This window comes from Lagopus muta, chromosome 6 (genome assembly GCF_023343835.1).
Source record: "Lagopus muta isolate bLagMut1 chromosome 6, bLagMut1 primary, whole genome shotgun sequence".
NCBI classification, from domain to species: Eukaryota; Metazoa; Chordata; class Aves; order Galliformes; family Phasianidae; genus Lagopus; species Lagopus muta.
Window position 1 is genome coordinate 26,178,713 of NC_064438.1, and position 23,722 is coordinate 26,202,434.

Here is a 23,722-nt window from a genome sequence, read left to right on the forward strand (position 1 = left end):
GATACATACTCGTGTGCATAAAAGTAACTTTGAAACTAATTTCAAGGTTTCAAAAACATTAAGTTAACTTCTGTGGGAGAGAAAATGACTTCTTTTCAACAGGAGGGAATCTAAATTTGAAAGAGATGTCATGAGTAACTCAGCCTTGTTTAAACAATAGCTTAAACTGTTCAGATGCCACAGAATCAAGTCAAGAAATCAGCAGAAAATGAGTATTGTTAGTTGCAGTGCTTCTAGTGGTATGTGGCTCTCTCTGTTTAGCAAATAAGACAGTCCAATCTTCTTTTGCGTGCAAATTATGTTTCTAAATCATGCCTTGGGCAAAGGCAAATACCACATTTGCTGGTCAGAGACTGTTCTGAAAGGCAGGAGATAAATGTCTCCTTCAGGGTGGGCTCCTCTCTGTTGCCAGACAAGATACAGCCAGGCTGGGCTTGCAGTTAATTTCCAAAGCTACCAGCAGTACTAGCCTAACCAGCCACTTACAGCTAATTTCTCATCCCAGTCATTGATTTGGATTTTCAGTGTGGATCTATTGTTTTCACCTGCCTTTCCACAGCTTGAGCCACAGGTTAGCAACTGCAGTAACTATTTGCTCACTGCAATACTGATCAGAATTGCTCATTGTAAAGTTTAGCACATCTGACATTAAAGCAGAAGTTGTCAGTGTGATTTTACTGCTTGCACATTTTCAGCATTTCCTCCCCACTTGTACCACTACCATTCCCCACTCCCACATCTTCATACATCACATCTTCCTCAATTATTAAATAAATATAAATAAAATATCAAGCCTAATAAAGGAGGTGGGGAATCAGAAAGACTATTACATTGTCAGCTTTCCAGTGGCATCAGTTTTCTTAGCCATTCATTGAAGTCTCTAAGTTTTTAAGCCATTGCATTTTTCTGAAGACACTATGAATTTTTGCTTTGATTTCTCATGTTTCATCTTTCTTTGTTTTGTTACCATATCTTTCAGGTTTTTGGTGAGTTAAAAATGGAAAATACAGATGTGGTAAGAAGGGCAGGGTGAAAGACAGGAGGTAATGGAACATGGATCAATTACAGGGGAAAAAACTCCTTTTACTTATGCTGAGTGCAGCACTGGGAAAGCATGAGGATCACATCACAAAGCCCAGAGGAACCAATAAACATGTTCCTTTGGACAGAGAACGTCACATCCAAGATACATCTTAACATCATGCCTACTTGTTCTCTTCCCTGCCTACAGCAAATGATTTTTACTTTTTTTATTTTTCAAAAAGAAAATCAGGGCCACATGCCCTTTGGGTTGGGTGGATTGGACTATTCATGTGCATATTCATGTGCTTGTTAAAGTGAGAGGATGCTAAATTTCCTTTGTCTTGACCACACAACAAGCCACATTTATAAAGAGCTGTTTGTATACAAAGCAGTGGATAAACGTTTATTAAATGTGTATTTAAATATGAGACTAGTTGAAAGCGCTTAGTGAAATAAGGAGGAAGGGAGGGAGAAGAAGGTAAAAAAAAACCACAAATTGAGTAAAAGTTTTACAGAGCTATTTTTATCACTGATACAGATTTATTAATTCACTCTACATACATGCTAGGAGTAAAGAAACCTCATCAAAAAGCAATCCTGAAAAGATGTACTTTCAGCAATAATATGCATTTTAATTTTTCAGCTGAATAACTCTAAAAATGTACCTTCGTTAAGTTAAAAAGTTAAGAAAAACGTGCTAATGAGCACAGCAAGAAAGCACCAGCTGAATAATAGCGACATATGAGCTTCTTCTAGAATGCTATATCAACAGCCTTTCAACTCAGCCTTCCGCCTGATTCATAGCACACACAAAACCTGAACTGGAGCATTGCTTAACATTGCTGACTCTGAAGTCCTCTGTAAAAACACTGCCAGCATAAAGCAACATCAAATTCAGCACCACCTGCATAAGCTATAGCAGCCCATCTCATACAGTTCTATACTCAATACAGCAATCACACAAAACATAAGCTGAAAAACCACTGGGTGGAAGAGCAAGATTAGAATGTGTAACACACAGGAAGCCTAGGAAGACATCACACCATACCCTACTGGGGAAGAGGTTGATTTGCTTCCTTCCCAATCTCCACACTGCAGGAGATTATATAGTGCTTCATGAGGACAGCCATCTTTCTACCTATTAATATCAGATGAGATTCAATTTTCTGCATCCAGCCTTCCACTATTGGGTTTGCAGCTAGAAATTCATTATGAGAAGATAGGTTTCTGCCTTCTACTTGGTAGTCTCGCTGTCCTTAGTTGTTAATTAAGTATGTGAGCACATAGGGATAAAGACAAGAGCATGCAGACTATTTTAGACAATAAATATTACAACAAGCAGTCACACACTTCTAATGGAAAATGCACAACAAGGATATAACATCCCAAACATCAACAATTGTAGAGGAATGGCTAACAACCTTCTAGTTCAACTGATGCCCTCAGTAGCACAGACTTCACTTAAATGAATTATTTAGCCTGATTTGAAATATTACCTGACACTGAAGAATCCTTTAGTAAGATAAGGGATACTGGAGAACAACTTCCAATTTTATTTAACTTCATTTCATCCTAAACATAAATGTAGTAATTCTGATCTGTGCAAAAGGTTTTAAAAAAGTGAGTGCTATCTTAAAAGGAAACTTTAAAAAAAATACAAATTATTTTGTGTCTTTGCAGGATCTACATCTCCTCTCTGAAAGGATATTAACACTACATTCAACAGTGTACTTGCTAAACACTCATGTCACATCTAAATTGTTTGATGACAAACAACAATGTTGACAGAAAACCAAAAATATTTACCCTGACTCTCACACAGGTTTCAACTGCTGCTACTTCCACATCTAAAATAATTACTTAAAAAAAAATAATCAAGTTTTACCTACATATAGGTGCAAATAGGCCAAGCACAACCAACTAGTGTGGGTACATCTATTCCCTATGCAGCTACCCTTGCAGACTATGATGCTGACATACCTCTGGTGACATGAAGCAGGAAATTCTTCAGAGAAATTAGTGGGCTTATTTCCATTGCTATGTAACACAAAGCTGATTAACGAAGTAGAAACAAAAGATAGGGAAAAATAAGAATTAAAAAAATAAAAATCAAACACCACAACTTCAGCTAACTTAGGAGGCAGAACTTCAGCTAGTGGAAATAGGGCCAGAGTCTCTAAGGACACCAGCCAAGCATCTTTCATCTGTCACCAAAAATTAACTTTGTAAAAAAGATCTTAGGAGAATGTGATCGCATGGCAGCGCCTGGAGAGATCTAAAAAGAAGCACGTGCTCAGCTGTGTGATCACAGCAAACTTACAACAGTGGGATTTAAATATAGATTGGCTCCTTGCTCTAAGACAGTTTTCTCCCACAGATGCCAAAAGCAAAACCTTTAGTTACTTCTTTAAGAGTTAAGCAGAGAAATAAACAATCTTTTGACAGTACTTATTTCCATACATCGTATCTATATGTCAGGAAAACTTGAGCTTGTTAGTGTGTAGACTAACCATACATGTACATGCATGAACATGTATGGAGACTATGCATACGACTACTTAACCAATCAAATCTTTAATGTTAAGGTCTCTCCTCACACATGTAGTAACTTCTGTTAGTCATCATCCAAGAAAAGATACTGGAGCACAACAAATCCTATTTCAAAGCCAATAGTAAGGTTAAAAAATAAGACAGTGAAACTGCATTCAGCAGAGTATAATTTCCAGTGAGATAAGCTCTTCTGACAAGTCCATCATACCATGGGCATAACTGCAAACGACTGTACTGGATCAGAGCACCCATCTGTCAGTCATCCAAATGTCTAGTCTTTACAGCTATGATGGGTACTGTAAGGAGTTTATCATCAGTTTTAATGCTTCTCAGAGATCTAAACGGAAACCAGCGTATTTTTTCAGTACTTCACTCAGCATTAGTACACCAGAAGAACAATTCCTCCTTGTATCAGCTAAGGACAAGGCTCTAATACTAATTGTGAGAACACCTGTAATTATATCCAATGTGTTCTACATGCTGTTCTTACACAAAAATAGCATATCTCATCCTCTTACAAAAAAAAAGAAAAAAAAGCTTTTTTTTTCCTGTGTACTGGTGAGTCATAAAGTGCATACATGATATCATAAAATGGTTAACATTTTATTAGCATTTAACAATGCTCTGAACAATAAGAAAGCCTTTTGGCAGCCTAAACCCTACCTGTTTCAGGGCACAGAACATTAGTTTGTCATATATATATATATATATATATATATATATATATATATATATCACAGTCAGAAGGACATCTGAATCAAGACTGGACATGTATATATATGTATACATATATATATATGTATATATATATTTGCAATTTCTCTACTGTCTAAAAAAAAAAAAAAAAAATTCTTTCAAAAAAAGATTTGCTCACATGTAAGCTTGCAACCATTTTTCTTGGTAGAACCAACAAGACACCTCTTTTCCTGCTTCCTGAATCCTTTCAGCACAGTCTTTCACATCGACTCCAATCAAATCTTGGTGCCAACTTTGTAAGGCAAGTAATTCCTTAAGCAACAAGACATTTTACCAAGCAGGACCAGAGAAAGAACTCCATCCCCAAAACAGATACACAGAATTTGCATCAGAAGATTATCACTTATTGAAGACCAGCATTTAAGATAATTCATTCTACAACCATGATTGCTTGTATCCCTTAAAATTAAAGCCAATTAATTTGTTTTATTCTTAATATCATAAACAGAGAGAGAGAGAGAGAGAGGATAGCAAAGAAAAACCTATACCTTTTCTCAAACATCCCTTCAAGTCATTCGTCAAAATCCTTTTGTCCAAAGCTACATTCAGAGTAGACAGTTCACTAGAGATTTGGAATATGCACATGCTACAGAGCAGCATTTCCCTAAGCCATCAAGTGTTTACATTCATGATAGAAAATATTTCAAAAACACCTCTGAGGTGCCAGGATGCTCTCTGGTGTGTGAGAACCCAGAAGTACACTTGAAGTCTAAATTATCTCACACAGATAAAGAAAATACACTAAAAGCAAAACTTCTGGAGACCTCAAGTTTACTTTATGCTTTTAATTTTTGCATTAATTGTTCTGTTTCACTAACCTCAAAAAACACTAATTCAAGCTAATGACATGCCAAAGATACATAGTCCTACCTACTTCTGTTGCACATCACACGCTTCTCTTCACTCCTTTTAACAGCAGAGCATTAATCCTAAAAGCCCAAGGGTGAGGCTGTCCAACACACATGGCTGTGCAGCACACCAACTCACCCACAAAGTGCACCTGAGAAAGATTGATTTTTCACAGCTGCTCCATTTACGGACCCTGGCTCTGGCACTACAGAAGATGATGATGTGTCTTTAAGAGACCAGGAAAAAAAACCTGTAAGTCGCAGAAAAGCTGGTGAAGAGCCATTTTAAGTGCAATAAAGAAAGCATAAGAGAAACTTTTAAGCCTTGTGAAGACCCTTCTAAAAGTAATAAATAAGATGTTCTTTAGGGTCCCTGCAGACAGACTTAACGAAACTTAAAATCTCCTTGATCTCTTGTACTAAGCTTAGTTATTTCTAACAACAGGAACTCCATTCAAGATCGTTAACTTTATCACAGCTTTGAAACTTAGTTATTAAGCAAACATTCCTCCATCCAACCATCCACAACGAACACCAAGACATCAGACTGCCCTACCATGTTGCCACCATTCCATTATCATCTCCTCACCAGCATAGTTCCCTTAGAAGCGTCTTGGCCTCCCTCGCACATCAGACCTCCTCTAGGTTGAGATCCCATCCTGCAAACCACCCTTTCACAAGCACGTCTGCTGATTCAAGCACCACTGTTCAAGTTGGAATCAGACTCCAAAATGGATCCTGCCTCACACAGCTGAAAGCAATGCAGACTGATCAGGAGACTCTCCCTCCCCTGCTAGAACATTAATAGAAGCAGCTGAGCACTCCAGGGATTGTGGTTAGCAAATTTAAGAGTCCTAACACCTGGGCAGGGCTTTTTTAATTTCTACCAGCAAAAAGCATGTTTCTCCAGTCAGTACCCCTGCTACGTGTGTCTTGGTTTCTGTGTTTTTTTCCTGGTGATGCACATGCATTTGACCCTTCCACCCTTTTGTTTCTCCTCACTCACAGTGTCAGGAACAGTTTTGATTACATTAAGTTACAGTATAATTAGCTGTGAGGGAAAGGGATTAATGTTCACCAACCACATTAAATGTTTTCTTCCCTCCCTACCAGGAAATCCAATTTTGCAGTGCATGCAATGTGGTAACTCTTCTCTCCTGTGTTCTTTGAACTAAAGAAAAACAACAGTGGAAAATCAAAGGTAACTTAATGCAAACAAACAAACAAAAAAGCCCAAACCCAGCATTGAAAGAAAATAATGTCCAGATGGAAGCATAAGGAGACAGCCCAGGACACAAAAACAACTCTTACCTTCTGCGTGTACCTGTGAAAGGTGAGTGTAAAAGCTGGAGGCACTGATGCCACTCTGTAGACAAGCAGCAAAAATCACTTTACTATCGTTCAGGTTCAAACAGTGGCTCCTAACCCGCTCTTCTCTCCAGCTTCTGTTTGGTTACTAAGCCTTACAACACAGGAAAAGGAGTTGGGTTTCATTTAACCCCCTCAGCCTCCAAGTTTCTTCACAAGAGTTTTCTTTTGCTTAGGAAAGCCAGAGTTCTAAGCATGCATGTGCACATGCATAACTTGGAATTGTTTCTAGCTCCTGTAGTCTGTGTGCAAGCACACATTGGCTCTAAATTGTGCCTTAAGTTACTGAAGGGGTGGAGCCCTTATAAGTAGTTGTATTTTAGCTGTAGGCAGCATATGAAAAGTGAGACAGATCACTTAGGTATTCCTTTTAGTAAGTTCCTAACTCTAAACCAAAATTATTTCCTTTAGAACTGAAGTTTGAAACAGTTCAGAAATATTTTTTTGACCAAAGAAAGTTTGAACTTAGATACAATTATCAGCTAGTTCTGGCTATAAGCAGAGTTAATCAGATCCCTGAGATTTGAGAATGCTATTACTTAGGATACGAATTTATACGAATAAGATATGAATTTAACCAAATACAATGGCAGCTCAGGTTTCTCTATTTTTGCCTTGAACAAATGTCATGCAATTTAGATACCTTCTTAAAATTCCCAGGAAGGAACAGTTTTGCAATAGAAAATCTGTTGAAGGAACACAAATATAGTTGGATGCATTACAAGGAAAACTTGTGTTGTTAATCATGTGGATACTGGAGAAGTCATTGCATAACAACTTAAATGATGATGTTGTTTTATCTAGAAAACAGATTCTTTTTCCCTCTATTGATTCTATCCCCTGTGAAGCATAAAATATTGAAATACAAAGATCACTGATCTATAAGAATAGATTCTGGATCAGCAACTACAAACAGCTGTCAGCATTTTCACCCTACTTAAAAATAGTATGAAAGACATCTCCAAGATTATGACAACAGCTTTAAAACTTAAGTTTGGGTTCTTCTTTTTATTTGCCTTCCGTTTTGAGAGTCCTCTTTCATCAGCAGTTCATTTGAAACTGTGAGGAACAGAACCCTACTTTCAAAAGGAAAGCTGAACCTTCTGCCTTCAGGTAACTCCATGTACTGGATCTGCAAGGAAGACATCAAGATATGCAACGAAATATCCAGAGCTGGCATTGCTGGACTCTTGTCGGCCACATTACTGCATTACCTGAGAAAAAGAGACAATAACCTTGACAATCGTTGACAAGCCTAGACAGCATATAGCTCCAAACAGAAGCTTCCAACAATGTCAGAAATGCTCCAGGTGACACAGAACCGCAAATACTACTGCAAGCAATTTTATTCAAAGGCTACAGCTGCTTTAATCCTTGTTGGTCAATCCCTGCCTGGCAACTAGCTACAAAAGGTACACAGTACTCAAATTCTACAGTTATCCCATGTGGGACAGTTCAAATAAAAGTCACAACTTTTCCACATGCAAAAACAATCCTGTACTTTGCTGTCTAAGCTAGTTCTGACACAATAAACAAAGTCTACAGGATAAACTAACAGGAAAACCAACACAAAATGTCATCACCTCCAACAAGCAGGAGCACCTCAAAGTTTTAAAGATACAATGCACCCGACTGCTGATGCATGACTATCTATGTTCCCCTTGTCAGAAGAAGCAATAATGGAATTCTGTTAATGTCTAATTAAAAATACAGAGATAATTGTTGTTCCCCCTTAGAATCAAATTTTTCTGGGGCCAACCTGCAGGCCTCTTTCTTTCAGAAAGATGTTACCTCAGCCTGCCCTTTTTCTCTGCCTACGTCCTACTCTCAACTGGCCACTGCCTATTGCCATCCTGCCAGCTGTCACGATTATATCCTAAGCTTTATGATGTTTGATCCTCCACAAATAAAAGCCTGAATGCTTCGTCTTACACAAATAAACCACTCTTGCAGATCACTTTAAAGCTTTTAGCTTCTATCACTTGAAAGAATTGAAACTGAATCCTAAACATTCAAAAGCTAATAGAATGAAACACAATTCCAGATGAATTAATAAAAACCTGATTTTTAAAATTTCTTCTCACAGCAATAGGACCCTTAATAGATCATTTTTTTGAAATAAACAGGTATAGCAGCCTACTTGCAATTCTCATGTTCTTGGCTGACAACTTAAGCTACAAAGGAGTTCAGAAACAGGGAAAATGTGACTGCCTGTGTTGGAATCTAGCCAGAATACATCCAAAAACAGCTGTGCCTACTGCATTAAAGCAGATGCTGTGTAAACACATCTAGATTTATTTTAACCCCATAAAGCCTTAATAGATAACCTGCTAATACGTTAAAATAAAGCAAGAAGTGACCAGACTTTATCACAACTAAGCAGCATGAAACATAGATGAAACTCCTTTTATTAACAAAAGAAATTAAGCCTAGTTCCAGCAGGGACACGACAAAAATCAGCAGCTATTAGCGTGGGATTCAAAATGAAGGCCAGTCCTTGCCAGAAAAAGGACAATCCAGTATGGAGTAAACAAATCTTTGCCCTGCAGTTCTAAAGAATGTTTTGTGTTTGTGCCTTTTCTCTGTAAGAAATAACATTATCCTTACGCTGCAATTATTTTCATCACCCACCATTTAGTGAAAGTATGATAATCCACTTATTCAAGACCATTCTTGTCTCTTAATAAGACAACTACAATTCACTATGGAGTGAATATATTCAGAACCTGAGGCATTTCACTCTTGCCATCAGCTCTATCCAGTGACTGGCCTGGAGGCAATGGCATCTAGATGTCGCATATGAGATCATCAACAACTGAGGTGAACACATATTAAATGCATACTGCTGAACAAGATATCACTCTTAAAGTTATCAGTTAAGTGCTTTTGCTAAGAAGCAGGCATTCTCTACAGGAGCTGCAATGCTGGGATTTCAACAGTTATATGGACAGAGGTCTGCAGCGAGACTTCAGCTTTTTCTTTTGTTATGCTCCAGGAAGTACCTTTCACAGAAACAAGCCAACAGGATTCCTTACTGCCAGAGGATGTTTTCAAATATCTAAAGATTTGCATACTTTACAGATCTGCTCCAGTCTAACTAGTTAAGGATGTCCAAAACTTCCATAGTATCAGCTGTTGGATTTTTTTTTTTTTTTTTAATTTAATTTGAAAGCAGCATAATTTCTTCAACTAGAAACCAAGTTGGGCTCAAGTCACGAGGTTTAGGTTCCATTCTCAAGTATCTCATGACTTGCTAGGCAAAATATTTTTCCAGTTACATTAATGTCCAATTTCTTAGATAACTGCAGTAGCCTATGTAATGGAAATCGACAGCCATTTCTATACTTTAGCCTAGTACTTGAGGGCTTATTGTTCAGACACATCTTCAAATCCTTCTGAGCACATGTTAACACTGAACTGCAATCAGACACTCCAGGTAAGCATGCTGTTCACTGAATGACATAGGAAAGAAATAAAGGCCTCTGGGATGTCAAACTAAGTCCACTGCTATCGGATACTACAGCCCATCATTCCTTCTATCAGATGCGCAGCAGTCTGAAAACTGCACATTTTTTTACATACTATTTTTTTTTTCTTTTTAAAGATAAGGCAGAATAATAAAATTTGATTAAATCTGAACTTTTCTTCAAATTTGAATAAAGTACTGATAACTCAGTTCTTCTCAGACTCCTACTCAATATCACAGGTTAGGCATGCCATTTAACCCTCTCAATTACAGCCTATCCATATATAGAATTAAAACCTTTCTTAACCCCTCAGGAAAAGAGGTTTGATTTCCTGTGCTGGAAAGCTTGTTGCAAGCTCTTTACAATATAACTGCATAAAAGTCTGCTGTGCTCTTGTAATAACTCACACACTCCTCTCTCCCTTCTCCATCCAGGAACTCTTTCAAGACTTTGTAGAACAGTTGATCTAGTACATATTCTGTATAGGCACTGTTACTAGCAGAGATCTTTTTTTTTGTAGTTTGCCAGTGTGTTGGGTTCCAGTAGAGCACATGAGAGTAAATTGTAATCAGACATATGGAGAATAGGCTCCAGTGTTCATAGGGATATTGGTTCCCAACTCTGAATGCCCTAATCCAGGGCTTTGAGAACTGCAAACAGGCAACTGGAGACAAACAGACCTAAACTTCTGAAAGTCACCTTCTATACTGTCTTCAAATTTCCCTGTGATTTTTAATCTAGAGAATTAAACTGCAGCTGCTGACCTTAACAAGGTCTTCAAGAGATACTGTATTTCTGAAATCTGGAGATCTTTCCAAAGGTAGAATTTCATGAAGCACTGATATGTAAGGAAATAAGTATCACATAGGATTCTTTCACTTCTTTCATGGAGTGCTACAGCTGTGATTTGTGAAGTTTTGGGGTCTTGTAGGTGACTCCTAGGTTTTCCTTCTGTTTTCCTGGCTGCAGTGGACAGAAACAGTCCACTTTTGCTTGTTCTAAGATTCAGTAAGCGAGTACTCCCCAGTGAATTTGTGCTCCTCTTTGTTTATACTTTATACTTAAAAATTCCAGAATACATCTAGCTATTGCTTTCAATTCAGCAACATGGTTTCTTGTTCAGTGAGCTAACAGCCAGGGATTCCTATTCATCAGCCTGTGTGCTCATGGGCACCATTTAATTCCTTCCCACTCACCCAAGTACACTCATGCTCAGTGTCAGAAGAAGAGGCTTTCTGTAATTAAAGTATAAGCTTCATTCCTATTGAGCCTCCCTTCTTGGGCACTTCCATTTAACTCAGCCCAGAACAGTGAAAAGTCATCAATATTTTGCTATAATCTGTTCCAAGAACAGACCAACTCACAGACACGTGGTCTAATTGGGTCTCTTTCTCTTAGACTCTTCTTGGCAACTAAGCCAATTACTGTGCTGTGCTCTCCAAGACAGACTTCACATAATTTGGCTTTTTATATTCAAAGAATTAGATACCTCTCTTCATCCCTTTCCAAGATAAAGGAAATGGTAAGACTGTCACTTTGTATTTATCTTGATTGCCATCCAAATCAGGCAAAACTTCTATTCATGTCTTCTAATCATGCCAATGTTCTGAAAAAACTGATGATGCCCTCCCCCTTTCCCCCTTCCCTCCCCCCCCCCCCCCCCCCCCCCCCATATACTTCAGCTCCTCATCCTTAGGCCATTTAAAGAATAATAGCACACAGTGATAGTGCTGATGTTCAAAAAGCACTAAGAACTTCCAAGTGCTGTGACTAATTCCAGAAAAACATTGTTCTGAAAGACACTCCAAAATACTGCATCTCAGGATCCAAGCAAAGGCACTGATCCATTGCTAAGACCTTACTTGGATACACAGATATTTGCATATGAAAACAGAGAGCTGGCATATAGTAGGACTTAAGTTGATTTCAAAACAGCCCAACTATTCCCAAGTTTAACCAGTGTAAACTAAACCAGGACATAACTGCATCTATTGGAAAGGTAGAGGAAGCTATATTAATTTTTTCTAGCACTGGATAATGCGTCCAGTTTTTCCAAAGTCTTATCTCAAATCCTAGAATATTTACATAGAATCACAGCCCTCCTTAAAATTAGACACTTAGAATACTAATTATTGAGAAACTTAAGATAAGGCTCCTTCAAACCCATTTTCTTTTTCTGCATCATGGATTTAAATATTACGTAGGGTGAATTTGGCAGCCACACAGAGAATCTCATTTAGAAAGATTAACCTCGGAACACAGAGAGATCTGGAGGATCTCCATTAGTCCACTCCTTGCTGCAGAGGATTTACAGTAGAATAATTATTTTTAGCAAGCATGCGCACACACTCAGAAATAACATATACATGCATTAATGAGGCAATTCCTTATCCAGAACAGACGATCCCTTGGCTGTTTGTTTTCTTTTTATTGTTGATTTTACATTTTAATTATATATAAAAAGTAGAAGAAAGCACAGGTGGTAAGCAGATTTGGGCTAGAAAATTAATTCCCAGAGAAAACAGTTGTAGTTCTTATACAAACAAATACAGTGATTAATTATTTTTTTGCTTCCCAAGCTGTTAATGGTAAGCAACTAGCAAAAAGTCAAGGCTGGTAATTTATATTCAGATTAGATTTGAAAACAAAAAGGACAGACTCCAATCTCCCAAATGTTTTCTAGATATTCCAATCTGCTCCACCCAAAAAAGCAAAAATAAAAGTTTAGAGCACACAAATGTAATAAAACATGTTGTCACAGCTCCTATTTACAGTGATTCATAAAGCTGTTCCCATTGATGCCCCTGCACTTTGACTGCCAAACAAACAACAGCCCTCTAGCTGGAAGGCCTGGACCACAGCTCCATCAAATTAATCTGAAGATTTTAATTTTCAAAGGCTTTGGATCAGGCCCAGACTGAAGTGGCAGAGGACAGAGCAGAGAAAGAACAATAAGTAGCTAATTATGGGCCTGATCTTGGTGTTTTATAATCAGTGACGAAATGACAATTATTTTCACTAGTGCTGGACTGAGTCCTAAAAAGTCTTGCTAAACTGTTCTGCCCCTGCCTGAAGTTCTCTGGAAAAACCAAAGCAGACATTTTTCCCTTGGTGATGACTACTTGCTCTCAGTATGGTTAGTCTCCCTCATCCCAGCACACTATGCCTATGTTCCTGACAAAACACAGACCCTGAGTCCCTCAGAAACAGATAACAGTATCCCTGCTTCTCACAAATTTCAGCCTTTGTTAGAAGAGAGAGCTTGCCTGGCAATGGTAACAATACAGCAAAGCTCTAAAGGGAAGAAGGAAGACAACAACACGGCCAATACGAAGAAAGATTCTCCTGGAACTATTCCAGCTCTTCTCTGTTTACACATCCAAGCTTTTTCTCTCAGTAATCTCTCCAGACTCCCCTCGGAGATCTCCTGCTATTCACTGTGCAGTCAGAAGTCACCTGCTCTTAGCTGGACTTGGCACCGACTACAGCAAATGCCATTTAGGACAGACAGAAGAAAGAAAAGTTGAAAGCAAAACTTCTGACAAGCAATTCCCACCCCCATGCCCCACATACATTTATCCTTCTAACCTCCAGTCCACTTATACACATTACTTTTGCTTAAGAAAAGTAATTCCAGTGCCAAAACATGTTCTTAGGTTAAAATGTGTTATATTCAGCAGAGATTTAACTCTAGCATGGTGAACATGGAGTCATTAAGATTTAGCTCTATTGAAATGGAAATTGAGACAGAAACCTTTCTAGTTCTTTACTTCACTTTGGAATTATAAGAAGACAAGATCGACTGCAACAGCATTAAAAGATCCTCCGGACCAACATGCCCTTGATAGCAAGTACTTGGAAGCTTGAGGCACAATGTTGGCTCTCATTGGCGTCCTTCAGTGACAGGCAGCAAGGAAGCTGACACTCATCTAAAGACAGCATCACAGCCTGGCTGCACACAGAAAAAAGCTAGCAATGAAACAGAGCAACAGGGGCTGTCAAGATGATGATCCTTCCCCTCTGTCTCCATGAAGTCTCACAGCACAGCTCTCTCCAGTGGCTCAAGGCAGAGACAGTTCTTTTCCTGGATTCTGTCCTTGTGCAACCCCCACAGGGCATGAGAAGGTGCCCAGATCCTGGCAGCCGTTGCTGTATGCCTGTGGCTCAGATTTCTGACAAGGGATTCTGGAATAAGATTTCCCTCCCAGTATAACGAGGCATTTAGTTGTTAACAAAAGAGCCTTCTGGGGCAGAACTCCAGCTGCATCTGAGATCTTGCCTCCACAAAGAATTTTTTTTTTTCCAGCACACAGGTTTAGTCTGAGGAGGAAGGGAAAGAGTTGCTTTAAAATACTGATCCAAGGATTTTTGGTTGCAGTAGTTGAAGATTTCTCTCTATTCATAAAGCAGGTTCCTTCTCTTTCTTACTGCTTCACAGTTGCCGGTTGAGCTTCTGTGCTTGTCGCTCCTTTGCCTCAAACGCAAACTTGGTGTCCTGCAACTGGGCAATAGCCTCCTTGGCTTCCTTCAGGTCCTGACAGATGTGCTCATACTTCTCTGTCAGCTCCTTGTTCTCCCGGCGCAGCTCCTGTACCACCTGGTTTACCTCCTCTGTCTGCTTGGTGCAGTGGATCTTCAGCTGCTCTACTTCAGAGAGCATGATCTCCATATTCTTGACCAGTGACTCTAGTTTCTCTTTTGACATGGTGTCAGGATCGGTTCTATTCAGTCGTCCTAACCCAAACCCAAAAGGGATAAAGAGAGCAACCCTGTGTAACATGCACCAGGAAGCCTACCTCTCACAATCTTGTGGTCTTTTTATACTCCCTTCTGCTCATCCTCCTCCCTTCTCTTTCCTTCCCCAAAGTGTCTTTAATCTTCTTTGCTTGGTTAATCTACTTATTTTTATTGCACTGAAGAAGGGTTGACAACCCCACAGTAACATATGCGCTGTGCAGCAAAAGCCAGAGCAATAATGAGACTCTATGCAGTCTGCCATAGAAAAACAACTTTCATCTGAAGAATTCTCTTGGGAAGCCCATTAAAGTACAAAGAAAAGTCTTCAAGTCAGACACCTACTCCTGTCCACTAAATCTAGTCCCAAGAGTAATGCCAGTCTTTCATCTTAGATATATTGAGGTAAGCAATCTTACAGCAATAGAAGCCAAGTGTAGGCAAAGAAGAGAATTAGTGTCAGTTTCTTTGCCTCTCTCCTAATCCTAATGTTTGGGTCAGATGAAAGGTACAAAACAATCACCCTTTATCTTTTTTTTTTTTTCTTCTCCTCCAGAAGCAGCTCTATCCAGCAACTAACCCGACAACAGCCTGTGCACCATCTTTTATTGAAGGAGTTCACAAACTTCATTCACCTGGTTATCACAATCAGTGGCTACCACAGTTGCCATCATCATCATCAAAAGCTGGACCATGTATCACTTGAAAGTGGTTTGTGTTCTGATAATGACATAAAGGCTCAAGATTACAATCTTTGGTTCCACTCCTCTCGAAGTCACTTCAACTTTACCTGTGACACTGGCTCAGAGGTAACATATCACATGACCTACACCAAAAGGCTTCCCAAGATGCTTCCAAATCATAGCCAGGTGCTGCCTGAACACATAAAAATTTCTTCCTGAACATAATGCTACCCTCAGAGGTCTCAAACTGTAGTTGAACACTACTGTGAACCTGTGAGACTCAGGACTGAGGCATGAGTCTGACAATACATGATTACTCAGGTCACGCCAAGCAGCAGGATGATCACAGCAGTCACAAAGGATTGAGAGAGTCTGGCTGACTTTCTGAAGTTTGACGCAGGCTGTTTTATGCATTCAGAGATCTGATGTGAATATTTTCTTGTAGAAATTAATACAGTTGAAATGGTGTTATTGTATGTGGCTCTCCAAGAGAAAAGCCCATGCAATTAAACACTGATTGCCTGGTCAGAGGGCATAGACCACAGCAAAGACGAGAAAAGAGACTTGCCTTTGGATAACTCACAAAATAAGGCCAAACAAGGGTAGTATCTCTCTCCTTCCTCCCCACATCAGGAACTCCAAGCTGAGCCTACATACCCACAGAAATGCAGTCTTGTTTGCATAGACATGGATCTGCCCTCACCTCAAAGGAGTTACAGTTAAGTGCACAGTATTGCGTGAGGACCCTCATTTCTGCCTACTGTTCTACAGCCTGTTCCCTTAAAAAAGATCACAAGGTAAAATTCAGTATCCCCATCACTTACATCCAATACTGGATAGAGAGATAATACATTTTATATGCACAGCTCCTAGAAATACCTTTTTCCTCCAGTCTTTGACCTTTAACCAAAAGATTTCATTTTTTCAACTATGATGAGCGCTAGATGCTTCATCTCACAATTCATTTCCCCCTTCTCCCCTTTCTAGGCTCAAATAAATGAAGCTTTTTCTTCCGGGAATTTTACATCTCCTTCAGCACTGGATGAAAGCACTGCTGGACACTGGCCAGCTCCGACAGTGTTCAAAGGCCTAGGACTTCTCACAGCTGGAGGTTAAAGAGTCACTCACAAAGCCAGCCATCATACTGCCTCTCACACAAGTGCACCAGTGGGCCCCTCTCCTGCTGGCAGATGGAGCATTTTGCACTGCACTTTGAAATGAGTAGAAAGAGTGACATCCTTCAGATGAAAAGAATGGGAGAATCTAAACATAATTAGAATATGTCCTAACGTCCTTGAAGAAACATTTGCACTGGCTGTCAGCCCAGATCCCACGTGATGCACATGGCACTGGAATAGGCTGGAACATGTTGCAGCATTACAAAACAGCAGGTCTTCATTAGTGAGGAATCTTCCCTGTCTAAACAACTGTGCACAAAGCACCTAAGCATTTTAAATCAAGCAGAATTTCAATGATGCATAAAGGGAGTGCCAGAGGTAACTCACTTGGATATTAGTAATTGATATGCCACTTTTCACTATATTGCTCGCAAAATTATTTAAGTTGCCTTGGATACAGACAGAATCTTGTCAGGAGAACTGGGTAAGAGACGCTACTAAAATAGCAATATAACTTGAAAATAAAGAGTAACATGACATAAGTTTCTGACAAAGAAAGATGGGAATTATTAGGGTTACTTTGATTCAAAATCTTCTTCGATGAAGTAAAATGTAGGAACTAAAAACCTCCTTGTTTAAATTGTAATTGCAGAATGATGCAAAAAATCAATCTAGAGAAAAACAATTATGAAAATCTAATGCAAGCTGTAGGGCTTCTTTTTATTTTTTATTATTATTATTATTATTATTTTTTACCTTTTGTCAATGCTGGACTCTACTGTTGTAGAAGAACTGGAGGCAGAGGTAATCACCAAGAGTGGACTCATCTGGGAAGAATGCAGAGAAGCATACCTGGGAAAAACAATTCAAACCACAAGAATTCAGCGCACAAATGACACATAGCAAACAGCAGAGCTAGGGGCAGAGGGAAAATAACCAGACTGGCAGATGGGAATTTATGATATAACATAGCAGGGGAATATTAATCACTGTTAGGCTCTACTACATAGAAAAATTGCACCATAGAGGGATGAGGTATCTTCAGCATCTCCCTCTCTCCACCCAGCAGGAGAAGGAAAATAATTTTTCAATCTGGACATCTTAGTATTAGGGTTTAAAAACAAGTTTGAAACTGAGACAAGTGACCAGAGAAGATGTTGATTTCAAAAAATTAGTAGAATCTAGGAAGCAGGTTTAGAGAAAAGGATCTAAAACCTAATGGCAAGATATTTCAAGGACAGTTATGCCCTGGTCCCTTCATATTCTAAGGAAGACATCTCAGCTGGAAGGATACTTCTATAACTATTAAGGGCCTGACTCTGTATTCAGCACTCTCAAAACATTAATGACTTCTATGCACTCAGGCAAACTGTATCAGTCTAGTTATTTCAGAGTTACGTGAAATCAGGAAAACTTGCTGTTCAAATTCTCACTGTAGCATAGTCTATTAAACTTAGAAACAACATTCCTAAAAACTATTTGTCTTCCCTTGCATGTTTTTCTCTGTTCCCATCATTCCCACATGCACATGGATTTGAGGTATAAAAAAGCTGGAAAGGCAGAGATAATCAAGAACAAAACAAGGGATCAACTATTGGGAACACAGTAGGAGTGTTCCTACTACTGTGAATGGCAGGAAAATTGTAGAAAGCACTGGTGGAAGTGAAACTTCTGGTGCTTTCCCACAAGGACTGGGAGCTATCACATCTGACTGCAATACCATACCCAACTATGCTGATTTTAGCACTAGAAGCATGAGAGAGAGTAGAAGGTCGCCAAACTGAACATGGTTCATGTGAGACACGAACCTTCCTCACAAGTCACTGGGCCAATGAGAATCAATCATTCCTATCACCCAGCGGCACACACAAGCCAGAAATGCAGCTTTCTATCATGAGCCCACCTCTGAGAGACTCTCAGGAGGGGACACAAAAAACATATCCTTTAAATATCAGTTTGAAAGCAGACTGCAGACATTCCAGTTTCCAGATTATTTCAGAGAGGTTCTGGGAACATTTGTGGAATAAACCAGTTACCTATCTTGCTCTCTCTCTAGGGTTTTCTCAGCAACACAAGGAGGACAATTCACTAACCTAGATTTTTACATGGGAATTAAAAAACTGCTAACTCCAACAATAAAGGCTTCTAAATTACTGCTTGGGCTGACACAGACAACTACCCAATAAAAACCCCAAGGAATAAGAAGTACAGCTACAAACCAATGCTTCATCTTCTCAGGCATATGCTATCTGCTTCTAGTTTCATCAGAGAACTGCAGCAGGAGACAACAATGTACTGTCTCATAGCAGCTGTTTTAAGCTTATCGTCCCCAGCTAGTAATGATCAGTATTTTAACCATTTGTATTAATACGTTCACCATATCTAGCTCTAGTGATAGCGTTAGAGCTCTCAGTACTGTTTTCTCATGCAGCTTTTCATTTATCCCCGGCTTATCCCCAGCAATGTCTCTCACAGCCAGTGCAGTATGCACTCTGTGCTTGTCCAGCTAGGAAGTCCATTTGGGTAAATGCATTACGCAAACAAACTCATTACAAGATTAAGCATAAAGAGCTCTCATCTCTATAATTATAGTAAAACCATTTGAAGGAAAAAAACCCAACACTAATAAAGACCAAGTAGCACCCGGAGGCACTGACCATTCCTCTGAGAGAACGAGAGACATTCGTATCAAGCTGTTCAATTTGTTTCCAAGAAAAGAAAAACAGTATGCATGTCCAAATACTCCACTGCGTGAGACTGATATAACAATGATCTTACACACTGGAGCTTACAGGCTATTGATAAAATCTGCTCATATTAATGCACGAAATTAACTTTAGCAACTATCACATCTCACACTGCTTGGTAGAGGTTGAGTCTAGCTTGGTGTAAAATTACATGATTTACAAGTTTAAATTTAAAATACTGCACTAAAATGATACTCATACAAAATTCTGACCAAAATGCTTGACAAAAATTAAAATAGGATGTCTCAATATTACCTGTGTATATAGAAAAGATTTTCTGAATATAGAGGTACTTCTTCAATTCAATCACCACTCAGATCAAAGTATTTAAGGTTTAATTTAGCTTCATATAGCTTAGTAAAGAAAAACTGATACCGTTAGCAGAGTTATCCCCAAATTGTCACATCTGAGAAATCAGCTGGGTAGTGTAACATTGACAGATTGTTTTTATAAACCGAAGGGAACCTTACTCCACTAGCCTTTTTATCACCCTAAGAGGAGGAAGAAAATGTTGTCTCACGCCTAAAAACTACTTAAGTTTTCAGGGGTAAAAAAGTTCCAAATTGGGTGAGAAGGTTGAAATCTTCAGGTAAAAAAAACAACAAAATGGAATTGTTAGTTTTAAAAATGTTAAGAATGATTTAAAATAAAAGCTGGTTTAAAATAAATACCTTATTCAGAGCATCAAATTGGAAAGGTTCCAAAGCCACTCTACAGAGTTCTGCTGGGAAGACATCCTCCATTCCACCTCATGAATCTTCTAATGAGATCACTAGCCAGCCTCCTTGCTCAGACTCTGCAAAGTCCCTGGAGAGGGGTATATGGATATGGTGCCTTACAAACAGCTTGGAGAAGCCCTATTCATGAAGAAGAAAATGAAACCCAGTTGTAATCTTCAGCATGCATCATCTCTGTGGAGGCCAGTGCTGATCTCTGTATGCCTCACACCTTCATGATAAAAGCATACCACAGCACCTCTCAAAAACTGATCTCCAGTTACTCTTTTGGCTATCCTAGTCCACAGACCAAACCAAAGAATACACTGCCAGTGACTGTGCTCAGCCAGATCTGAGGAGGCCAGGGAAGCAGGCATGGAAGAAGAGATTGAGGGACATGGCAGAGTCTGCAAGTGGTGATTTGGGCAAGAGACAACACAGCACCAGCTGAGAGGATTTCACTCCCTGCCTTGCTCCTTAGCTTGTGCCATAGTTGGGAATTGGTCACTGCTCCCTCCCCATAGTGTCTGCTGCCAGTGCTGTGAAAAGAAAAGAGGAAGGAACCATCTTCCCTCATCCCTCATTGTGGGTGCTGGCCAGGCAAAATCTGCAAGGGGAGATCAGATTGCAAGGGAATCAAATTATGGTTCAGGTACCTCACTGAGTGAGGCACCCTGAACAAATGGTTCAGTGGCAGCACCAGGCATCAAAAAAAGCTCACAAAATGGGTACATGCTTATGCCAAAGTGATGAAACTACAGTGACATTTCAGGCTAGAGGGTATTGCAGAGTGTCCATAGTAACTGGTTGGCCTCTTTCTAATGCCAGCAATTCATTCACAGACAGAAAGACCTGATTAGCAGTCAATGGTTTGTCTATAACATCTCTTCATGTTATGATGAACTAAGGGCTGCTGAAAAGGAGGGGAAGGAGCAAAAATCTATGACCCACAACCAAAACTTTGTAGAGGGGAAAATATCTATTATCTTACATTGGCAAATAAATAACTAAACTTGCAAACATTCTTTTATTTATTCAGACATGTAATTAGTCCTAAAGACTGAGGGTCCATCTAATCAGAACATGTAGACTTCAGGAAAACAAACAAGAGTCCTCAAACTGCTGCCATTATTCGGTACATATGAAACAAAACACTGGCACAAACAGAACAAGTGTAGTGCTTCTAATTTTTTTGAGGTGAGGTTATGTAATCCAGTACTGTAGCCAGGCTACACTTAATTAGCAACGGAACATTTTTCAGTAATTATTGAGAAATTTGATCTGGTGAGAAGGAAGGTCTCTTCATGTTCTAGATACATATAAACAATCTCTTACATCATCTTTCTTACAAATGCAAAATTCTGTTACAATGATTATTTTCATCTGACATTTAAAATTCTCACTACCTACCTACACTGATAAAGTTGAAGAATTTGTCCATTTTCCACACGTTTCTCTTCACATCACTACTAGTTGTACATTTAAGAATAAGTTAGTTTATATTACCCAAATACTTCAAGAAATTTTTAAGTGCACTAGCTTTGCAAGGACTACAGACTTTAATGGCAGTATTCAAAAAAGATTCAGCACTGTTTATGAAGCCTCAGGAACCCTAAGGAATGGAAGCATTCAGGATGAAAGGACTTCTTTAAAAAGGATGTTTTTAAACTATGAGAAATCAATCATATTGGCATGCACTTGCCCCAAATGACCTAGGAACAGTTTCATTTAACCATGCCAACAAATTGACAGTGTCAATACACTGCTAAAAATGGAGGTGAGCTTTCCAGGTGATGGCCCTCCTACTAACTTGTAATAAGATCTGTCCCTCAGCAAATCATAATTGAATGCTATCAAAGTAAGACAAAAACATTAAACTTTCTGGTGACAACAAGTAGCATCTCTGTCAGTGCTGTATTCCTAGTTTCCTGTCACAGAAACAGCCTTAACAATCCCTAAGTAGATTAAGTTCAAAACAGCTTCATCTCCAGAGGAAGTGGGATTAAGAGGTTTACTGCTACTATGACAACAACCAGGTTCTTAAAATAGTTTTGAAACCTTAGCAGTGTCTGGGAATGTGTACGTCTCCCCTGCACGATTCATCGTGTTCTAAATGCAGTCTTCCAAAAGGAAATCATATTTTATAACAGCCTACTATTTTTAAACGTGTGCTTTTATCATGCTCTTTAATCTGTTGCTATGAGCACTAAAAATAACGGTACAAAAGGCACTGTGCTGCCACGTGGCTGTGATTACAGTTTTAGAAGCGATTATTGCTACAGATACCAGGACAGACATTGCTCTCTCACCTCTGCTCCAACATAGTATGTATTTTGTGTTTTTCTTGTCCTGACAGTAACCAAGTCCCTTACTAAACAGAATGCACCAGGGACCAGCCATTCCACATGCTCAGTGCTGCCAGACACCATCCATTTCTGATCTAAGAAATCACCCCCTTGACATCCACAGGTATTCCACTGCATCTCACTTGAAATTAGCTCCTTCCTCAGAGATAGCAAATGAACACAGAATCTGTTCATTTGGAACCAGTTTGTGCCTAGGGCATAATTCTGCTGATAACCTGAGGGTAACAGGATGGCTTCCATTTGAGTATGCTATTCAATCAGTAATTAGCATTTTATTGTTGAATATGGCTAAATAAACAATTGATTCAATCAGATATGCAGCTACTGCATATTATGAATGTTTAGTTGAGCTCTGAGGCATTCTCCAAGCATATTCATACTGACTTGTACAATAAAAATAGTGAGTAGTACAATGCTTAATTCCGATTACAGCATCACCCAGATCAAAGCATGTAACCCTTATCTGAAATTACTGAAATCAGAAAATTAATATGAACACAGAAGCCGATTCACTACTCTAGTCAGTGTAGATTAAAGCATACTTTAAAACAAAGAAAAAGTAAGTCTAATCCAATTACACTGGTGCCAAGCTGAAATCATCTTCCTGCAGCAAATTTTTTGGTTTTTTTTTGTTTTGTTTTTTGGGGGGCTTTTTTTTTTTTTTTTTTTTTTTTTTTTTCCCCAGAGGAACCAAATTCAGACTCAGGAAGCAATAGATTGTTTCCTTATTGTAAAAAGAGTTGTTAGCTCCAGTCACTGAAAGGTGATTCTTTTCTCTCTGCAGTTCACAAATTCCTGACTTCTACAGGGCAGAATTTGCCCTTAAGCATATTTCAAATGCAATTTCTAAGTAATCAAAAAATACTTGGTAGTGACTACTCAGACTAAGCTGAACTCTCCGTGCAAGCTAATGCTGACAGTCACATAAACTTATGTACCTATTCCTAAAAGATTACATTGAAAATGTAATGGAGTAAAAAAACAAATTGATAATTAAATTAGAAAACTGGAATCGTATCTCAAACATCAGCATTGAACTTCAGTAAGATAAATCCACGTTTTGGCACTGCTATCAACTGCAGCTGCACCCTTCAAGCCCCTGCAGTAACTAAAGGAAGAAGTCTCTTAAAAACAATGAATTTTTTTAAAACTTCAATTTAGGTTTTATCTGTTTGCTAAAACAACGCACTCAGCAAAGACAGCTACAGCAGCAAATTGTTCCATTTTGAGTGCTCACTCTGTTTCTTAGAATTGATTCCTTAGAATCAATCCACAAAGTGCAGATTTTTACTGAATACTTTTCTTCATAGTTTGAAAAAATCTCAAGCTTCCTTTTTATATTTGTG

General features: G+C 38.9%; 1 protein-coding gene and 1 long non-coding RNA gene across 12 annotated transcripts in view; one reads left to right on the plus strand and one right to left on the minus strand.

The window, feature by feature from the left end:
* The window catches only part of PAPLN (papilin, proteoglycan like sulfated glycoprotein), a 63,270-nt gene extending 43,034 nt beyond the window's left edge, over positions 1–20,236 (minus strand). For 3 of the 10 annotated variants that reach the window (XM_048950151.1, XM_048950150.1, XM_048950159.1), the window contains exon 1: positions 5,767–5,878. In XM_048950151.1, coding sequence (XP_048806108.1) covers positions 5,767–5,835 — 69 coding nt within the window. In that variant the 5' untranslated portion in view covers positions 5,836–5,878. The other 7 variants (XM_048950153.1, XM_048950155.1, XM_048950157.1 and 4 more) reach the window with 7 other exon arrangements.
* Positions 6,016–17,288, plus strand: LOC125695538 (uncharacterized). 2 transcript variants are annotated; one of them, XR_007377983.1, is made up of 4 exons: positions 6,016–6,086; positions 6,291–6,510; positions 15,303–15,555; positions 16,417–17,288. It is a non-coding gene; the product is annotated as an uncharacterized LOC125695538 (long non-coding RNA). The 2 variants fall into 2 exon arrangements; XR_007377984.1 differs by lacking the exons at positions 15,303–15,555; positions 16,417–17,288 and adding an exon at positions 7,591–7,766.
* Positions 20,237–23,722: the final 3,486 nt, after the last annotated feature.